This window comes from Triturus cristatus, chromosome 1_2, assembly GCF_964204655.1.
Source record: "Triturus cristatus chromosome 1_2, aTriCri1.1, whole genome shotgun sequence".
Classification (NCBI taxonomy): domain Eukaryota; kingdom Metazoa; phylum Chordata; class Amphibia; order Caudata; family Salamandridae; genus Triturus; species Triturus cristatus.
This window is the reverse complement of record NC_140580.1, coordinates 991,963,909-991,986,041: the sequence shown is the minus strand read 5'-3', so window position 1 is coordinate 991,986,041 and position 22,133 is coordinate 991,963,909. Positions and strand designations below refer to the sequence as shown.

General features: G+C 43.4%; 1 protein-coding gene across 1 annotated transcript in view; it reads left to right on the top strand.

Annotated features, from left to right (window-relative positions):
* ENTPD2 (ectonucleoside triphosphate diphosphohydrolase 2) overlaps nucleotides 1–22,133 on the top strand; it is a 336,940-nt gene that overhangs the window by 187,197 nt on the left and 127,610 nt on the right. The window contains exon 3 of the mRNA XM_085611195.1: nucleotides 18,912–19,062. Coding sequence (XP_085467321.1) covers nucleotides 18,912–19,062 — 151 coding nt within the window. The remainder of the gene's footprint in view (nucleotides 1–18,911; nucleotides 19,063–22,133) is intronic.

Here is a 22,133-nt window from a genome sequence, read left to right as displayed (position 1 = left end):
TCATCCTCGATTCAACACTCTCTGTGATCAAGCAAGTCAACACCATCTCATTCTCCTGTTTCAACACCCTCCGCATGCTCCGAAAGATCTACAGATGGATCCCCACCGACACTAGAAGAACGGTCACCCAGGCCCTCGTCAGCAGCAGACTGGACTACGGAAACGCCCTCTATGCGGGAGCCCCAGCCAAACTACTGAAATGACTGCAATGCATACAGAACGCCTCTGCATGCCTGATCCTCGACATCCCTCACCACAGCCACATCACACCCCACATGAGACCTGCACTGGCTTCCCGTCAACAAGAGGATCACCTTCAAGCTCCTCACCCACGCACACAAGGCACTTCACAACGCCGGACCAGCATACCTCAACAAACGACTCCCCTTCTACACCACGGAACGCCAGCTTCGCTCCACCAACCTCTCCACCGTCCCCTGCATCTGAAAAGCGACCACCTGCGGCAAATCGTTCTCCCACTATTTCGCCGCCAAGACCTGGAACACCCTCCCCATCCTCCTACGGCAGACAGAAGACCTACTAACCTTCAGCAGGCTACTCAAGACCTGGCTGTTCGAGCAGTAGCAGCACCCCCTCAGCGCCTTGAGACCCTCACGGGTGAGTAGCGCGCTTTACAAATGTCTTGATTGATTGCTTGGTGCCTAGTGGGGCATTCCTGCTGCACGATCGCGACGCTGTGCGCGATCGTGCAGCACGAATGCCCTGCAGTGAGACATCAGGGGAGAGGAAAAACTCTTTCCTCTCTCCCAATGCCTCAATACATCCCAAATTCCCCCCGCCCCACTGGAGCAAGAAAACTTGCCTCGCTCCTCCTGGACGCCTGGAAGCAAATGGCTTCCTGCGCGTCCAGGGCTTCCTGATGACGTCGGCGCGCACTGTGCACGCTGACGTCATGGGATTGCCTGGGGGGGGTCTGGGGTGGCAGCGGAAACTCTTCCGCTGCCATCCCCCTTTGTGGGGGCTAGATGGGCTGCCCATGGGGGGAGCACCACTGCTTCCCCCATGGGTGGGTGCCATGACGGAGCGGTTCCGTCATGAGCACACACCCACCGTTGCTCATGATGGAACCGCTCTGTCATGAGCATGGAAAGGGTTAAGACCCTCCTGCTCAGAAGTAAACCACGCTGCAAGACTGCACTGAGAAGGCTAAGCCAGGGGAGTGGGTTACCGTTGTAGAATGTGTAGAGCCTGGGTTAACTCACTGCCATCTTGGTTTTCATCAGCACATAACCTGTGATCTCTTCTTGGGACAAGCGAGAAACAATCGAGTACCCCGTGGGTGCTGAAAATGAGAGACCTTGTGAAAATGTTTAAGCCCAGCCAATTTACTACTTGATCTCACAGAGGGGTCTTGGTAGGTAAGTGGTGTGGAGTAAAGCTTGGAGGAAAGGTTAAGTGAGTAAGTTTTATTGTTTGATTATTTAAAATCATTAATATAAATCCGAAACATAAGGTGAGTAAAGTAGTAACCCTAGATGAAAATGGATAATCAAAAAAAGAGGAATCCGTCCAGCTCAGTGTGCTTGAACGACCTAAATAAATGTTCACTGCCTGCCACTATTTGATGTGTTGTTTTTACAGTAAACATCTAAGATCATGAACTGCTCGGCGGCCCGCCATAATAGAAATGATTTTCTTAGATACTTGGTAGAGCCTTTTTTGTATCTGCTTATGTAACAAGTTCATCAAAGGCAGCCTTATTTAGCTTCTTAGTTGCTAAATGCATGTATTTCACGAAAAGAGCGGCTAATTTACTGAATTCATCCTTTAAGGCCCACTCCACTCCTTTGTGCAGGATTGAATTTTCAGTGTTATGAATATTGGACGTACCCAATATTTCTGAATTGTGAAACGTTTATCAAATCTACATAGTACATGGAGAACGGATTCTGGGGCTAATCCTGCAGAAAGGGTCGGAGTTTCCCCGTAGTCTGCCATACCAATATCCCTTTAATGAAACCAGTCCAAATCTGTGATTCTTTAGAACTCTTTTTAACTGCAGCGAAAGAGGTAGTATGTGATATCTAAGGTATTCAGTGGATCATATAGCTTTAATGTTACTGAGAACAAATATATCGTGTGCAGAGGAGAAAATTCTACTCTACTTTTTCTTTTTTATTAACTTAGCCCATTGTTTGTTTGGGAGATCACTTGCCCATATTTCGTTTGTTAGAGGAGGGTTGATTCAAAGTAGGATCTCCAATGGGAAGAACCATGAGCTATCCTCTGCCACAAGTGATTTTTTAAATGTTTTGTGTGCTGCAGCCATTAATTTTGCACAATAAACCACGTATCCTGCTCTGAGCATTAGGTTTTGTTTGTTACATTGAACTCCAGAAGCAGTTGGGTTTGAGCAAAGGGAGTAGCCAGAAAATTAAAATACTCCGCACTTTGAACTAAAGCTCTGACATCACCAAGCAAGTGAGCCTAAGTCTCCCTAGAAGAGTTCCCTTATCTTTTACTTCCAAAAATCGGTCCAACCTTCCTTTTACCCTTTCATCTACTGGATGATATCGATTAACTCACTTTACCATCTGTCATCCATCCATTCATTCTTTCATCTGTCATTCAATCTTTCCACCCATACATTAATCATCTGTGCATGCAGCCATCCATTCATACATTGTTTGACTTACCCATCCATCCACACTCTCAGATTCCCCTTTACTCTGCCATCCATCCATCCATCAATCCAATGCTATATTTTTTCTTTCACCCATTCTTCCTTTCGATACTCCTTCCATTCAGTATTCCTTCCTTCCTTTCCCTTCTCTACATACCCATCTTTGTTACTTCCTTGATCCCGCCATCTCTCCTATTAACGCTGGTATTCCTTTAAAGTGTTAATCATGAACTTTTGTCAGCCGAGTTGCAAAAAGGAGAGGCTCATAAAGATCCCCCCCACCCCGCCGCCACCACCACCCCATGCTGTAGCTGCTAAATCGGGGTGTCACAACACCCCTGTATTGATCTGTGCACTCTGGTATCTGGGAAACTAGGTGGTAAGAGCACCACTGTGTTTTATCTAGCAACTTCGCAAGTTTGTTTTGGAATATTATCATCCGGTAAGTTCAGGTTGGCATTAGTTTGCAGGCAACAATCTTGAGTAAGCAGCTGGCGTCTGGGCCAGAGAGATTGTTCAGGAGATGGACAAAAACGCTATTTAGGGCGTGTGCTGTTTTTTCTCAAGGCTTCCAAGGGTACTGATGTTCACTCTCAATCGTCAAGCCAGACTACCAGGCATTTGTAACTTGTGACCTATTTAATTTTTGTTATATCTTGTGGCAAGCAAACTTTAAAAAAAATGATCCTTCATCTGAAGATGATCTTGGATGTTTGTTTGATTATTCTAATGTTATTGGTGTTACAATATCTAATTAACGCGTTCACTGACCATTGAAGGCCTACTGGGGTTTGGTGTAATTTAATTGTTTGGAAAGTAGTCACTGGAGAATGGTGGCACCTAGTTCCTACAAGGTTGGCTTTAGAAAACTGGTCAAAGGCAACAAGCAATCCATGTTATGTGCAAGGCAACCCTAAAATACCCTCTATAGCGCCCGCCACAGAGATGCAAACCTCATCCAGTGGTTTGATAAAAGGACATTTGTGTAAAGCAACCTCGTTTGGTGTAATTATCCACTTTCTAGGGTTCTCCTAACCTCTTCCTCATGTTACCAGCCTCTGTAGGTTATTGCAAATCATATTCCTGCAGATACCAGGAGTGTTCTTCCTGGGGGTGTAGCAGAGCAAGTAATGTGGTGCCGAGCCGGTTTACCATCCCCCTCCGCCCCCCCACCCCCAGTGGTGGTTGTTCAGCCATAGCCCCCAGCAGTGCATATGTGGCAGAAGGGAACGGAGTTCCACGTGCGCTAAATTGATTTTAAGCATACATGGGCAGAGATGGACATGTCCATTTCTGTAGGGTTTCAACTCGTTTTAATGCCTCCTCAACTTTGGACATTGAAAGTCAATGAGGTGCCAGTGTGTTATGCACTTTACTAGTGCAAACTCCCATTTAAAATTGACACACCTTACATATATCACTGAAAAATACAAAGGTTAATCTGGAGTTGTACATAGGTCTTTTAAATGATAACCAAAAGAACTGTATTTAAACAAAAACAGACACTGAGAGTCACCACTTAAACATAACTGACCTAAGTATAGCTTGCACGCCCTGGATTACATATGTCATCAATTATGTAATATGTGAGGTCAAAAGCAGTGCAATCTGTACTTGGGTCATTTACACTTAACTGGTGAATTGTTTTAAAATGATATTTTCTTTTTACCTTTGTTCTTTTCAGTGAATTTCTAAGGTTTTTTTAACCTCAGTTGAAAATCTTACTACCTGGAAGGAAGCAACCATTGTATTGATCCTGAAACCAGGAAAGGATCCCCTGAAAGCTGACTCCTATCGTCCGATCTCCCTGCTGAATGCCGATTAGAAGATCTTCATGGGTATTCTGGCGGGGAGATTGGCTAAACTGATCCCCAGCCTGGTTAACATAGACCAGAAGGCCTTCGTAACAGGGAGGTATATTCAGGAACAGACACAGCTGTTGATCGGTAACATCGACTTGGCCATGGTAAGATCAGATCCTGTGGCCATAGTGGCCTTGGATGTGGCCAAGGCATTCGACAGGGTCTGTTGGGTGTACCTCTGGGAAGTCCTATGGGCTTTGGTCCCATTTGTATTCAAACCCTGAGAAAATGTTATCAGGGAGCCTCTGCAAGGCTCTTGTTGAACGGTATGCTGACCTCCAGTTTTAATATTCAGAGGGGAACAAGACAGGACTGTCCCATTTCTCCTCTGTTGTTTTAATATCTATATAGAGACATTAGCGCAAGCTATTAGATTGGATTTAAATCCCAACTCTATCAATCTAAGTTAGCCCTGTACGCTGATGATTTAATGTTATACACTAGTAATCCGGGGGTGGCTTTTCCACGAGTTGAAGCCCTTTTGGAAGAATTTGGCTCTTTTTCGGGCTACTTAGCCAATACTTCTAAAACAGAGGTGATGTGTTGGAACATCGACCAATGGAAGGGCACTATTAGTAAAGAGTTAAAATATTTGGGCATCTCCATTGTCAAAGAATGGGATAAAATCCCTCGGATCAATTTGAACAAAACCACCAAGGAAATAGATCGCCTCTTTACTAGATGAAGGAATCTTCCCCTGACCATCTATGGGAAGGTTAACCTGGTGAAGATGGTTATTCTCCCCAAGCTGACCTACCTGTTTAACGTTGTCCCCTTGGTTTTCCCAAGTAAGAGCATTTGCGAGAATCAAAGTAAGATCGGGAGCTTTATCTGGGGAGACAATGGAGCAAGGCTGTCCTGGAAGAAACTGAGGCGTAGGCTCATTAAATGGGGGGTTGGCTCTTCCGGATGATGGTTGGTATGTGGTCGCGTTTCAATTTAAAGGCATCCAGATGCTACTATCAAAACCGGAGGAGACATCTTGGGGAAGGCTGTTGGGCGAGATGGCTATGATGGAGGGTGGAGGCGGAGGAGAAGGCTTTCTATATAAGTTTGGGGTCCCAAGGTTTTTTAAACGTGTACGCCTGAAGGTCCTTAAGGCGGCTTTGGAAACTTGGTATAAAGTAAGATGTAAATGGGGAATTGGGTATTACTCAGATTTTGCACCTATATGGGATTCCCCTGGGACACCGCCTTGCCTCAAGGATAGTTTGGCTACACCAATTAAGGGAGCGGGTATTACCATCCGGTCCGACCTGTTAAATGCAGACGGAATCTATACTTGGGAGTTATTAAGGGCTAAGATCGGAAATGGTTTCTCCAGGTTTAAGTATCTACAACTCTTAGCCTGGTTTGGAGCAGAAAACGGGGATATAAGAGGAGATCGGGAAATGGAGTACTTTTTACAATTAGTACATCCAAAAAACAAAGATCTCTATTTGGTATAAGAAGTTTCTGGATACAGATGACCTGGAACTCCCACCGTAATTTTCAGTTTGGAATCAATCCCCCTTCAAACCCAATATTGTAGACCTGTATGAGCCCTCTTTGAAATTACTCTATAAATGTATTAAACCAGCCCGCCTAAAGAAGAATCATTTTTTCGTTATTAACAGACTTTACTATACACCCGTCAAGATAGCCAAATTCGCCCAACTCTCCAATCCCAAATGCCCCAGGTGCATGGTCCCCAATGCTAACAACATCCACAGCTTCTATGATTGTCCCGAATTAAGAACCTTTTGGAAGGGGGTGGGCGACATCATCAGCGGCATTTTTTAAGTTTGCATTGAGGTTAACTTATCATTTGTGTTTTTTGGTGATGATGGTTTGTCTAATCTGAATGCATCACAGACTCATAGCGGGCTACTATTATATTTGGTGTTACTCGCCCGGAGAGAGATCTGTAGGAAGTGGAAGGACCCGCAGCCCCCGAAATGTGAGGACTGGCTTAAAGCCACTCTTGCTATGGCTCGTTTAGACCAGAATGGAACAGGGGAAAGCTCGACAAACATCTGGCAGCCCCTTATGAGTTTGGGCCGAGACTTGAGATTGATATAATTCCAATTGGTTTCCGCCCCTGTCCTATGATTACACCAAGCCTTCATCAAACTGGGCTGGTCAGGTCGACCTAAGCAAGTGCAGTAAGCCGCCGGGCGCCCAGTTTGTAATGATGGCTTTTAATTAAGATCTGTAGAAGCTTGATGGTGAGATGAGGACAAAAAAAAATGAAAATCTTACTACCTTGCTTCCATATAACACGAGATCAATTTGCACAAAAAATAAGTGCCAGGGCCCTCTTGAGCAGACCACTGGAACATGCACTACCCATTGCCAGTGACAGTACCAACACAACTACTAACCATCCCTGCTGACCATTCTAGGTCCCCAAAGCTATAAGATTGGTTTGGGCGGTAGGTATTAGTAAATTTTCATGTATATTGAATTAGTAAAAAACTATTGTATTCATCCCAGTGGAGAAGTGTGGCTCAATGGTTAAAGCGGCAGACCCTGATGCAGAGGTCTGGCCCGGACCAGGGTTCAATTCCTGCCTCGGCGGGTCTTGGGCTCAATTTCCCCAGACCCGATAATTCTCGCCTCGGTGCCTATTCTAATCATGGGTCCCACTCTGCAACTCTGGGCAATAGCTTGCTTAATCTCCACAACAGCCCCAAAAGTGGTAGGATGCCTGGCTTCACCTTGGGGGTGCCCAGGAGTGGGCACTTCACAGGGAAAGGCCAGGAAGGGTTCCACAGCGGTATGTGCACAGTGCCTGAGAGACCCTTTCGGGGGTGTGCGGAGTGCTATATAAATGCACTACATTTACATTTACATCCCATAATTAAACTAACTGCACCACCATGCAGCAGACTGTCATAAACTCCATTGTTCACAATTAATTGCCGGCGCAAAGCACATAAAACCACAGACTCAAATTAAGCCCTGTGTATAACTCCACTTTAACCTTTGCTTTTTACCCAGTGAATGTATATGTTTTTTTTGGTTAAGATAAAGTAATATCTTATTACGATATGTCTGCAGTCAACCCCCAGCTACTCAAAAGGGCTAGGGAGTCAAGGTATCCCCACATTGTCTCCTTCAATATGTTCTGTAATGGTAGCTGCAACATTTCTTTTCATGTTACAGCCAGCAAATCAGAGCTTCTGGTCCCGTGGGACTAGCCAATCAGAATGCTTTATTTGTTTTTTCCCCCCAGGGGACTCTTTTGGAAGTGCCACAATGGTAGATATCACTATTATTTAAACCATACAAAATGGCTGAACAGATTTACACCAAATCTCAAAGCTTTCTGATTAAATTTCTAATTTTCTGCCAAATTGGTGCAACCCTCTTCATCCATTTTCTCTGTATCACAGTTTCGTTTTTCCCAGGGCAATTGCCATAGGGAAAATTTGTTTTGGTACACTTACCCTCTTTCTTGGCCCCCACTTGAAGGATCACCCTGAAACTCTCCAGGAAGGAGCTGAGGTAATGATTATTTTTTGGGAAAGTTTTGCAACGATTTGTTAAATAGTGCCAAGCTATTAGCAAAACAAAAAACGCTCTTCCTATGGAAATTCTGACAAGGGTACAACACATTGACGACCATCACTGTGAGATATACACAGCAGAAAATCTGTGAGGTAAAGTAAATGAGCTGACTGGACACACTTCCAACAATGTCGAAACATGGACTACTTCAGAATACTGAACACAGACTATAATCTCGAGGGAGAGGGCGTGAAACATAAAATGTCTGGTGAAACTTGACATGTCTGCTGAGAAATAAAGCCTCTGAACTTTTTGCAGTAAGCGTATTGTGGAAAACCAGAAACTGTCCTACTTCAAATGGGAGCAAAAAAAGGCAAAGTTTCATTTGTAACTCGTGGACAGTTTCTGAAGCACCTAATGCTTAATTAAATGTTCTTTTAAACGTTTAACTTTCTGTCCCAGCAACTGCTGTTCAAAAAGAGTTGTATTAGGAATTCTTAGTATATTATTTACTGAGCTAGATGGCGCTTCGCACTTGGGCGTCCACTCCAGAGCCCCTGTCCACCACAACCAAATGTACTGCTGACAGTTTAACAGGTTTGACTCTTTCTGGGAATCTGTGCACTCTGCTCACGAGGCCTGCATTTGCACTTCAACTTCTACAGACTGGGTGTGGTATCAGTAGGCGGTACATGGGCCTAGATTACTGGCCTAGTGGCTCTCCCCATTCACCTCGCCTGTCCTGCCCACTCCCAATAAATGCCAACCCTCCCGATTCAGGCGGGAGACTACTGATTTCAAGGCTAGTCTCCCGCCTCCCGATTCCAGCATGCGGAAACCCGATTCCTCTGTCGGCTGCAGCTAACAGGGTCTGGTCTTGTGTAACTCGAAGTACGCACTGCCAGTGGCCTGCTCCTCCAGGCCAGCTCATAACACTTGCATCACGCTCTCTTTGTCCTGCAATAGTGCCTTCTCTGTGCTCCTGAAAGGTAATAAAATCAAAACATACATTTGCGCTTCTAATTTCCGATCTGCAGCAGCAGACTTGCAAATCCCATACATGACAGTAAACCAATCAGGACCCAATAGAAGTCAATTGGAGAAATACATTCTCCCGCTAAATATTTTTTTTCTCTCTTCTAAAATGTTGGCATGTATGCACTCCTGACCATTGCTTCAGTAAAGCTTCAAACATGTACGCAAACACGTGGCTAGCCGGACAGGATGCGAGACACCTTGTTCAATTTTGTTTGATTTTAATTTTTTGTGTTTTTAACTATGCTAAAGTCTGAGGTGAGTTCCCCTTTGTGTAATTATAACAAGACCAGGAGCAAGTCTCCCTACGAGAGGTGCAGACTAAATGTAATACGAATGTTACTAGCAATGTATTAAGAACTTGTCGCAAAATACTGGTCACTTTATGCAAACAGTATTTTTGTGACCAGTGTGTTAATGTTTGAACCGACGTATGTACTAAAGCGTCTGTTCACAAACTACTGATTCCTAGTTCATGAATATTAATAATATGGGTCGTAAATTGAGGCCCAGTAGGAATGGTAGCCATCACAAGGATGGTGACGTGCTAAGGTCTGGGGACCACCATTTCTGTGATAGCTTTTAAATAAGGCAATTCTTTTTAATCTATTCATTTTTCCTCAAAGGAAAACAGTATGAATAAAACATTTTAAAAAGGAAATTGTAAGTTTAACTTTTTTTTCAGAGAAGGCAGTGGTCCATGTGACAACTTCTTACTCTTACAAAAAGCTTTGGTCAGCATTCACAAAAGACAAGGGGTCCCTTGGGGACTCCTTATTTGTGAATTGTTTACCACCTCCTTTGAAGAGGTGGTAAAAGATTAATGTTTTGCGTCTAGAATTCAGTCGCAAAAAATTAATACATACTATGATTTAGAATTTGGAAGGGATTCCTAAAATATAGCCCTTACAAATACCAAATCTGTTTTGGGTTGCATACCCAAATTCCAGTTCAGTAACTTGTTACTGAATCGCAGTTTGAGGTTTGTACAAACAGACCAATTCTGCAAATCTGCCTATTTGTGACAGCAAAAATGCTTCAAACATCTGACCCTTAGCTCTTAGAACGTTATGATAAAAAACTTTTGTTCTGTAGAGCCTCCTCAAAAGAAAACAGAGGCAATAACTGGGATTAGTGTAACAGACGAAGACAACAGAGCTTATTAGTAATTGGGTAACTTGTGTTATGCTCAATCTAGAAGCTGACCCATAAATACTTAGATACACGATCGCCTCTGGTAATTCCTCACTAGGTGACCGCTTTGAATTTGACTCCTAGCAAAATGATTTAAATCTTTTTACTTTTTACTTCTTAATAACTGCAGAGGGGAGTCTGGAGACCAGACTAGCCTGAATGGCTACTATCCCAGATTGGATTGTGCAAAATTGGCTTAGGTTCTTCCTTCTTTCTATTGATTAACACTTTATTACTCAAGCAATGTTTCCAAGATGTCAGTACAATTTTGGCCCTAAGCAACAAACCCAATAAAAATCTTTTCTGTGTAAGATTGATTTAAAGAAAAAATTTTATTTTTGAGCTAGCTAATTAAAAGTAAATGGCAGCCATCAGAGATGGCATTGGACAATCTCACCTTTAAGCAAGGTCACAATAAATACATCTCTCGTTTTTTCTACAGGATAGTAAATTAAGTGGCAATAATGGAGCTTATTTTCTGAATCTGGAGGAAGTCCCTTTATTACAGTGAATCACACATCTGGTAACATTGTGAATTCGGGAGATTTTCTGCACAACCGTTCACTGTTGATGGCAGTCAAAGTGTGGTTTTAAACTCTGTTCAGCCTCCTTATCCAGCTTTAGGTACGAACAAGCTTCACTTTGGTTGCATGTGGCTTGTTGCTCAGCCAGTAGGATGACCTGGTTAATACAGGTGTCTTTTTGTTATACTACTCTGTGATTCGTTTGCTTGCTGTCTAACTTGTGCAAATCACGAATGCTTTGAATAAGTCTGGTAAAAGGCTTCTTAGAACATGTCTGAATATTGATTGGGTAAAACATTTCAAAATTGTATTGTTTACCTTTTTCTCAGCAGAACATCTGTATTGATAATAGTTCCTTTGCAATGTAATGGTGGTATCATCTTGCACAATCTGTTTCACTTATTAGCTACAAGAGAGGGGGAAGTCATGAGAAGAGGCCACATTCTGCTATAAAGACTTGAATCGACCTTTTTTATGGTCTGGTTTGACAGCGCAGCTGTCACCAGACAATTATGTGAGCATCACTAGAGAGGGCCATTGGCTCCACCCACATTTTGGGAGCCAAGAGTAAATGTTTCGATTTGGCACAAGTTATCTGCTTCCACAAAAAAAGTGCTTACCCTCCATACAACTCGGATCATTTTGTTTATTTCTCCAGCTGGCTAAGCTTGAACTTTTTTCAGGCACATACATGACATTGTAGTGCTATTAAAGTGTCTTAGATTATTAGATCATTCATGGTGATTTTCTCTGGCAGCATGGGAGGAGGGAAGTCATTAACCAATATGGATGTTTAGGTCTGGCTTCAGTATTAATCTACAGTTCCTTGCTTCCATTCTCATACATATCCATTCCCGTGCTATTTACATGTAATGCTTCATATTACCATACAACATTCCTTTAAAGCCAGACCTATTGGCATTGCCAATGCCAGTGGTCCCTTGTAATAGGTTTAGATTCAGTAGATGAATCAAAGCTTTTAAAGGTGGCCTTCCAACTTATTCATGTGTCATACTAAAGCGACCTGGCTGAAGAATCTCCCCATTTAAATATTTTGTTATTTTCTTCCCCAGCATTTACACTCTCAGTAGGACACCAGGAAGGGAAGTTCCCATTTTGTGAACGTGTAATGTTATCACAATCTCTTTCTGCTCTCCGGTTGTGAGCCATATACACTGGATAGTCTTAGGAGTATTGTTAAAATTCCATGTTATGAACCTCTAACTCCGACTGGGCTGGGGACCCCTCCTGCTAATTCGGCGTCCTGAAGCTTTGGAAGAGCATCGGCACTGGATCAGGCTGAGAGATGGGAATAATGTAATCTGATTTATCAGTGATGTTAATGCTCGAATAATAGAAGGAACACTGAAGATGCATTTGATCTGACCTGAAGAAACTATTTTTTTTTATTATAGGCTCAACCTTTATCATAGGTGTGCTCGTTACTGGGCCTAACGATTACCAAATTGTTGTCTAATATGGGCCCAGGTGCATTAAATGCCTGGTTTGACGAGGATGCACCTGATCAAAGTACCTACACTCTGGAAACATTTGAATTCCAGATTGATCATATTATGAGTATCCATTTGGCCTTCGATTGCTGTGCCTCTGGGTGATCCCTCAACTTTGTAGTTTTCATCTTATAATAGAAATGCAGATGATTAATGTGCCCATTAAAATGTCATTGGGCTCTCCTAATCAGAACACTGTTCTCGTTTTCAGAAAAAAGATAAAAGTTCCCGGTGATCAGATAATCGTCTGGTTTACGCAACTTCTTAAGCTTTTGGCAATGTCTCCATAGGGGAATCAGTGCCACTAAAAGCGCATCAAAAACATTGTAAAATACTAAAAGTCTCTAATTATCTGAGACATTTTGAAAAGTACTGGAGCTTGATCTTGAACTTGTCCCAGTCCTGAGGCGGAAGCCGGGAGCTGAGGTACTCTGCTGCTTTTTAAAAATTGTATTTTATGTGGTGTCACTTTCTAACTGCTTTTAAACTAAAGCACAACGTAGCGCTCGCGCACAGCTGATCACTTGGGCTGCATCGCGCCCTTCATCGCTCTTCACCTGCAGCCGCCATAGCCACCGGCGTGCGCGCAGACTCCGCCCCTTTCTCAGGCCACGCCCCCGCCTTCCAACATAAATGTGTATGCATAGGACGCGCAGCGGACGAGCGCAGCGGGAGCGCCGTTTGCGTGCCGAAGGCGCGCCTAAGGGAAGCCCGTCTGCGCCCGTCCGCGCCAAGACCACGCCAGGCGCAGGAACCCCTGCCCAACATCCTCTAAACATCAGGTATGCTCCCAATGACCTTCTCAAACTTCGAGGCAGATCTGACTGCCCCTGCAAACTTGATCTTTCTAAAGTATTCGGTTCCACCAGTTGTAACAAATGTCGTTGGATTCTCAACTTCGCCACCAAGCAGCCAACATCCCTCAAACGACCTCACTTTACAGGAGGTCTGATAAACGCCAGGTCGATGTGCAAACACAGTCAGGATATCCACGACCTCATTATCGACCATGACCTGGACTGTCTCATGATCACCGAGACCTGGCTCACTGAAGACAGTAACCCTGATATAGCCATCGCCCTCCCCCCAGGTTACTCCTTTCACAGACAGGATAGACTGAAAGGTAGAGGAGGAGGCGTTGCATTCATCTTAAGGAACTCCTTTAGCTGCCACACCTTCTGCCTCGACCTCACTGATGCAGAGGGACTAGGTTTCTCCATCAAACTCAGTCAGACCCTCTCTTTCTCAGGTGGTCTGATCTACCGCCCACCTGGAAATGCCGCGAAATTTCTCGGCTCCCTTAATGACGCACTCGGACACTTCCTACTCCGATACCCACATTTCACCCTCTTGGGCGATTTTAACCTGCATCTCGAAATACCTGTTGACCCCTTCACCAGTAATCTGCAGCAGACATTGGATATTTTCAACCTGCAACAAAGCGTCAAGCTGCCCACTCATTCCCTTGGTCACACCCTGGATGGTGTCTGTTCCAATTTCCCAGCCATCTCCACCTTACCTCCCATTCCCCAAATCTGGACTGATCACAGCCTGATCCTGTTCCATATCCTCAACGTCCCCCCTTCTAACTGCAAAAAAACAACTCTCCAACACATTCACTCCATCAATTGGAAAACTGTTCAGGAAAGTTTTATTTCTCATCCCTTTTCCCCTACTAACGCCCCCCCCTTCCTCTGGTAACATCGATAAAGATGCAGTCTCTCTTAACAACTGGCTTTCTCAAGAAATCTCAAAACGATGTCCACCTAATAAAAAAGACAACACCCTTAAGAAAACGAAAATTAAAGCCCCTTGGTATACGCCTGATCTTACCGCCGCACACCTACTCTGCAGGAAAGCAGAACGTAAATGGCGTAGATCCTACGAAAATGACGATCGGAACAACTACATTCTTCAGAGGAAAAATTATCTCTCAACCATTAAATCAGCAAAAACAACCTACTATGTAAACGCCATTAAAGAGGCCAGCCAAAAACAACAAACCCTCTTCTCCATAGTAAAATCTTTCACCAAACCAAAAGCTCTTCAACCAGAGATCCCCCCGTCCCAAGAACTGTGTGATAAGATCTCCGACTACTTTGAGGAAAAAATCAGCTCTATCCACACAAACTTCCCCCCTTCCCCTCCGGTGTACTCAATCTCGGAGCTAGACAAATCTCGCCCGACCGCAAACAGCCTCAAACTTTTCACCCCGGTGACCCTAACTCAGACCAGAGAAGCGATCCTTTCATGCAAATCGGGCTCCCCTTCTGACCCTTGTCCCCCCAAGATCCTCCACACCATCATTGATGAAATCAACCCCATCATTAATGAAATAGTCAACCTCTCCCTCAAATCTGGCTCTGTCCCTCTCGCTTGGAAAAAGGGTGTGGTTAAACCTCTTATGAAAAAGGCAAACAAACCCCCCTCTGACTTAACTAACCTTCGTCCCATCACCCTGCTACCTGCGCTGGGCAAAATAACAGAACAGTTAGTCCATAAAGAGCTCAAGTCCTTCCTTGATGCCCACAACCTACTTCACCCCCAGCAATCCGGTTTCCGGTCTAGACATTCTACCGAGACCGCCCTGATCGAGCTGACCGATACCATCAAAAACCTACAAGATCAGAGGAAGAAGGCCATACTGATCCTTCTTGACCTCACGGCGGCATTCGATACTATTTCCCACTCCATTCTGCTCAACAGACTTATGGACATCGGCGTCACAAACTCGGCCCTTGCCTGGATCAGTTCCTTCCTCAGTGACAGATCTCAAACCGTCTCACTGGGTCCTTTCCAATCGAAAGAGAAAAAGATCTCCTGTGGAGTTCCCCAGGGCTCCATTCTTAGTCCCCTCCTATTCAATATATATCTCATCCCCCTACTTTCACTTATAGAATCGTTTGGCATAACTGTCACGTCTTATGCCGACGATACTCAGCTTGTCATCCCTCTCGACGACAATTCCAACTCGGCCGAACTTAATCTCAAGCGCTGCCTCACAGCGGTCTTTCAATGGATGGACGCCAACCATCTCCGCTGCAACTCGAATAAAACCGAGATCTTGCCCATTGGAAAGAATGTATCTTTCAGTCCCGCCCTGTGGTGGCCTGATAACTCTGCTGCCCCACCTCAGACAGTTTCATCGGCCAGAAACCTCGGAGTTATTTTCGATTCCGATCTTTCTTTCGATTCCCACGTCGCAACTGTAGCAGGTAAATGCTTCGGCATTATAAAATCCATGCGAAAGTTCTTTGACTTCCTCCCGCTCGATTCCAGAAAGACCATTGCGGTAGCCCTCATACTCTCTCGAGTGGACTATTGTAACGGCCTCCTGGCAGGGACCAAAAAGTCCACCCGACTGAAACTGCAAAGTGTCCTGCACACTGCCGCGCGTCTTGTCTTAAAACTCCCACGCATATCTTCTATCTCCACTGCCCTCAGATTCCTTCATTGGCTCCCCTTGCACAAGAGAATACTCTTTAAAATTCTCGTTGTAGCCTTCCGAGCCTTCAACAAATCCGGCCCAGTCTACCTGTCGAGACGCTTCCCTCACTACACCCCGGGTCGCACTCTCAGATCCTCTCAAGAAAACCTCATGACCCCCTCTAAATTCAACCTGAAGTCCAAAGGCGGAAAAACACTCAGTACCCTGGCTATTAGAGCCTGGAACAGTATGCCAAGGCATCTTAGACTTCAGACGCATGAGAAGCCGTTTAGGAAGCTCCTCAAAACATGGATTTTTAGTCTCTCTGATGACTGGACTAAAGCAGCCATTTAGCCCCCCACCACCTTTCCAGTGATCTGGTCCCAGGTTTTACAGCGCCAAGATGCTCCCTTCGGAGCGAACGTTTGCGCTCTATAAATACCTATCCAATATCCAATCTTATTAAAACTAAATGGCTAACTGCCCCTAAGGTTTTTTGAGAAAGTGGAGAATGTCAGTTAAGGTTTCTTTCACGTTCTATTTAACTTAGTAGTTTTAAGATGTGATGATATCAAGGACTGAATTCACTCCGATATCACTTAACAAAAATGGAGGAACTATCTGGGTAAATTGTATTTGGCCCTGCTGCTGATGTAAAGTATCTAATATTTTTTGTTAAGGATAAATATTTATCTCCAAGATTAAAGAAATTTGTTTACTGCTTGCAGTTACCTTGCTTAAGGGTAGTCATGCCTCGGTGCCCAATGGTATTCTAGATGGTGTTATAAAGATCATCCCTCAATATTGGACTATGCTGTACACTCCATTTTATTTCAGCATATTGCTTCTATTTGGGCGTTACCCCTTCTCGGCTAAGCTGTCACAGCAAGCCTATACTTAAAAAAGGGAGACTGGATTGACCCAATTGCATATTGAATTATATCCCTATCGAATATGTCACCTGAAGCTTTTTCTAAACTTTTTTAGACTTTCTGGAGGAAAGTGTGGAGGATCTAAAACCTATAATTATAGAGGAAGCTGGAATTTAGGCAGGATTAAGTACTGGCCAACTGTTCACTGTCTAGAGCACTACTCCGATGTCAACGTTTGCATGCCTGTTTTATCAATTTCCCTGTGGCGTTTCATTGGGGGGATCAAAGGCTTTTAGAGGGTAAGCTTTGGCACCTCCGAATTTGGCAGTCTGCTATCCTTGGTTGAGTGCATTCATACTTGGACTAAAGTGCACTTGGTTGAGAATGGCACTTTTTCAAAGATCAAAATAAATTCCCCATTAAACAAGGTTTTGTTTTGGCCCCAGTTTTATTTGCTCTATTTTCTGTCTTTAAGGAGGTTCGTGCATTCCCTTTGAAAATGTGGGAGAAAGAGTTAAACTTATTACTATACATAGACTACTTAGTTGTTCTAGAGAGTATTCTGATTGGGTTGCAAAGCCAACCTAATGGGCTCTCAAATTATTGTAAGCATATTAACCTAAGAATTAGGACCATGAAGCTGCAAGATGTGATCTCTGTTCAATCAAAACAAAAATGATTTTTTCTTTTACATGGGTTGTTGGTGGATAGACATGCTATGTTCTTTTTCAAAACCATTTGCACTAGAACATCCTCTGGGGGAATGTTAACCTTGAGAGTACACCAAGAGCTTTGAATGGCCTACAGAGCTTTAGGCTTTAACTTCATGCATGGAGGATGTTCTTTCAAGCAAACTATTAAGGCATTTGAGCAAAAAGAGGTTTTGCCTGGCATCACTTCTTTACATTTTGATTATAGGCCTAATTATAATTTATTAAAGGGTAAATGTTCTGAAAACAGCATTGAGTTTGCTACGAATTTAGGGACACATGCATGACTGTAACCATTTGCGATTACCAAATAGCTATTTTTAAGGAATCGCTATTTGATAATCGCAAATGCCTATGCATGATGGATTCGCAAATAATTTTGCGATTCCTTAACATTCCCTAATAGTGATTCGGAAATTGCGAATCGCTATTGGGGAATGTGACTCCATTCATTCCTATGGGACTACAGGCCCATAGGAATAAATGGTAATGTATTTGCGATTACCAAATTGGTAATTGCTAATTGCAAATGCAAATCCAAGAGTGCCTGGGGGCCTAAGGCCCCTCTGAAGCAAACCCCCAAAAACGTAAGTCTGCACATGTGTAGCACACACATGCCCTAAGGGCATGTGCGCGCTATATAGCCCTTTGAAAATGCATTTTTGTTGCATTTTTCAAAGCATGCACAAATTACCATAAACTTGAAGTTGATGGTAATTAACGTTTCCTAAATGCACAGTCGCATTTAGGAAATGCTACATGCATCTGCAAATAGGGAATCACAAATTGCAATTCCCTTAATGTATTTGCAATTTAGGTAATCTAAAAAAATTACGATTACCTATATTGCGAATGGAAAAAGGTACATGCATTGGAAAAGGCCGTTTTTCAATCGCAAACAGGCCGATTTTGTGAATAGGCCCGTTTGCGACCATAAAAATGCTTGATCCATGTGCCCCTTAGAGTTTACCCAGAAAAAGTTTGTGTAGCCGGACTCCTCTGTCAGAGTTGCTATGCACAAAACTTTCCCTTAAATTGATCAGTGAGCAATCAGTTCCATTTTCTGTAATTTGTATAAAGGCCCTTAAGCACATCGGCACATCCTAGGCGAAGTCTGACATTAGGCTAATTCACTGTCATCAGGATACATATATGCGAATTCTATCATCACATCATTAAAAACTGTTCCTTGATGTTTTGACGTTGATGGCCTGAATTTAAAATGTATTTCAGAGCTGAACCCATATGTGTGACATGGAGCAGGTTTATTTTTTATTTTATTTATTTATAAGTTGCTAATAAATCCCTTGAGAGGCTCTCTTAAGGCACTGTGAAGTTGCAAAGTACCTTATGACCATACCAAGATTGCTTTCGGCCATCGGATTGCTGGTGAAAACCTGCTTAGATGAAAAAAATGTGTGGTAACATTGATACTGCAAGTTACTGGCCATATATTTCTAAAGCTGTGGTGGGAATGCAAAGCAGTATCTTTTTTACTTTTTTATGGTCGCGCGTTCATATTTAGAGAGGGCACCTCTTCTGAATGCACATTCTCATTCAACAGAAGAGGGCTCATGTAGTGTACTGAAACAAGTCACAAGCTGAAAATTCTCAATTGTAATGACTTTTCTCATCCACAGGTGGCGGTATCGCTAACTATTCAGCCAACCCTCCTGAAGCTGGAAGGAGTCTAGAAGTGTGCCTCAACGAGGCAGTGGGGAAAGTTCCATCGGAGAGACATAAGCTTACTCCCATCTACCTGGGAGCGACGGCTGGCATGAGACTGCTAAAGTAAGGGGGTAATGTGTGTTCTCAAAAAAGAGAAGACATACTATTTACAATGAGATGTAGAGAAACTGACAACCACAGGATACTTGCTATTACAGTATCAGTCGCCTCTGCAATGCAACCAAGAACATCACTATTTAGCTTAGTCATGTCTGTTGGTGCAATCACACCTGGGTAACCATTGCCAATCATTTAGCAATACGACTCCCCCAAGAAGTCCATGCTGTACAGAAATGTGATCTCAATTGATGACTTCTAATTCATGGGCGAGACCTCTTGAAAGGTGAGTGGTTTCGACATTATCTACAGAAGCTTTGACAATAGTTCTAGTTAAGGACAAATGTGTAATGAACGATAAACACCCAGAAGTTGCCTCTATTTGGGGATAAAGGACAGCCTGGCTGATTCTCTTGATATTTGTGGGGTTCATTGAAGGCACGCTGCTAGCCCAGTTTAGTCTGCCCCAACTCCTTCTGCCAGGATTTCCCTGCAAAGCCTTTTTGTATTGTTTCATTTGATTCTTTCCGTGTACCTGTTCCTACTACTTTGATGGTCATTATCGTCCTTCTAATTTGGAGAAACTGTCCTTTGTTTGCCCTTCACACTCTACCTCTGTGAGATTTCTTTCCAAACATTGCTTCCAGAGGTAGCAGAATTCTGTGACACAGCGCAACAGATTTCTTCAGTAGGCACGAGGGTCTACAAAATACCATGGCCCCATCAGACAGAAACCTCAAATCTTCTAAACATGGTCTCAGCTGTTTCTAGACACTCAAATATTTCCTGCAAACAAATGCTTTAGTACTCGCCATCTATCAACACTCAAAAATAACAATTTTGAAAGGCAAGACAACTCGTGTTTCAATGCTCTTCTGCTATTGTGGGCATTAATAGTGTTTTTGAAGGCTGTACTGGTGGTCCAAGACTGTAAATAGGAGAATTTACGTCACGGTTCAAATATTAATTCAGCAAATGAGTCTATATTTTCCGACTATTTGTGAGATTTTATTGCTTTATGTGTGATATTTTCTCACAAGTGGAACCTGCTTATATCTGTGTCGGATACTCTTCTCACCATATGCAAAATAGGAAAGTTATTACATTTTAAGGGCATACAGCAGGAGAAAGTAACTTCTAGCATCTTCAAAAAAAAACTGTGTCACATCTGCAGAGCGGAATTAGTACCTATGAATTATTTTCGAATAATTATTTGGGGTTTTTGTTGGAGATGTACTAGTATACTTTCTTTCCACCATTCACATCATGCAACAATTAGCATTTGATCATGTTTAAGAACACCGCATCAGACATCATAAACGACTTTATAAGTGGTTTACAGGAAAGAACAAATAATATTTTGGGATATCTGCGTGAGCCATATCAATTGGTTGATTTGCACTGAATTTGAGTCACATTATCAGAACTAACTCCTCTCAATTAACATCCGAGCCCCAGTAGACCTCAGAATTAAATGAATGACATCACTTTTGATGTGACCTTCGCATCAGTAACCAGCACAGACGCACCAAAACAGTTTATAGAAAGAGGCGATTCAGGAAGGTTGTTCTAGCACAACACTATTTCTGACAGTAACTTTACAATGTTGATCAGGACGTGTTAGACATCCTAATGCCTTGGCATTTTCTGTGCTGCCAAGCAGGTAAGACCACCATCCTCGCAGAGAACAGAAGCACAGGCAGAGCATGTGGCATAAACGTGGGGTAAAGAGATTACATTTCTCCATGTCCATATGGAGAGTCTGTGCAGCGGGTCCACCCTCTGGTCCTTCTCATCATCTCCAGAGGAGTGCATGCTTATGCCCACCTCTGAAACTCCAGGGTGGGCTGTGTAGCTTCCATCACCATATTGCTGCTATTTGAGGTGTGCACTTAGTTACTGCTCCAGCTTCACCCACAAAATGAGTGCAGTTTCCTTCCTTGTAGATGGGATTGAGTGTGTGCAGCAACCCTGCCCTCCCTGTGACTCTATCCCCTCCACACCCTTCATCTAAACCCATCTGGTGTATGTGATTGCCTCAAACCTCATTGTGATTAACTGGTCCCTCAGTTTGAGGACACAGTGGGGAATGTGTGGCACTGGGTTGGAATTGGGTCTTTATAATGGAGGTGGACCCCGGCAGGCAATAGGGCCAGTGAAAGCAGGGAAGACTCAGTGAAGGGCACATAATAGAGACATTCTCCAGCCCAGACCTCTCAAGTAATGGGAGGCAGAGGACACATATTATTGGCCTTAAGAGTTGTACCCTTCCTTGTATACTGGACTATCTACTTGTCCCCAAGGGTTCAACATTTCTGAGTGATGGGGAAGGAACCATTGTTCAAGGCTGGAAATGGGAGAGGCTTTCTAATGTCTACCTTAAATGTGTCTAAATTGTGTGATGCTCCTGCTGTCATAACATGCCATAACTGAGGTTGTTGTAGTAACCACTCTTGAGCGTTGTGGTTAAATGAAGCCTTATCGGAGTATCCGGATTCAGCCCAAGACCAGAGGGCATCCGATCCCCTGATGCACCAGTAGTAAATGACTCCGCCTCCCACTACAACGCTAGTAATCCTTCCATTCTGGAACATGGACACATTACAAAAGTATACAGAGCACCCCTGGCAAACATGCAAGCAACAACCGATAAGTACAGTACATAAAGCATACACCACCACCTTCCCTCCTTAAATGAACAAACAAAGCAATAACAAAATAAAGAATACAAATAATAACACAAGTCTTATGTGTAGACAAAATATGGTGTAAATATAAAGACTAATTGTTATCAATTCATAATATAGTCCTTAAACCTACAGGGTAGTTTTAAGTGACTTGCACCCCTCAACATATTTCTGTCACATCTTGATTCCGTGTTTTTGTTAGTCGGAACACCCTCTCCCATGTATACATTCTGGGTGTCTGAACCATAATGATGAGATTGACCGGGCATACAAGACTCTGAATCAACAATTTAAGTTGACCTGTTCAGAACTCCAGTAGACTGATGATCAACCAAATTGTTGGCAATCGCATGATTGCTCTGTAACCAAGCAGACCAGTCACACTCCTTC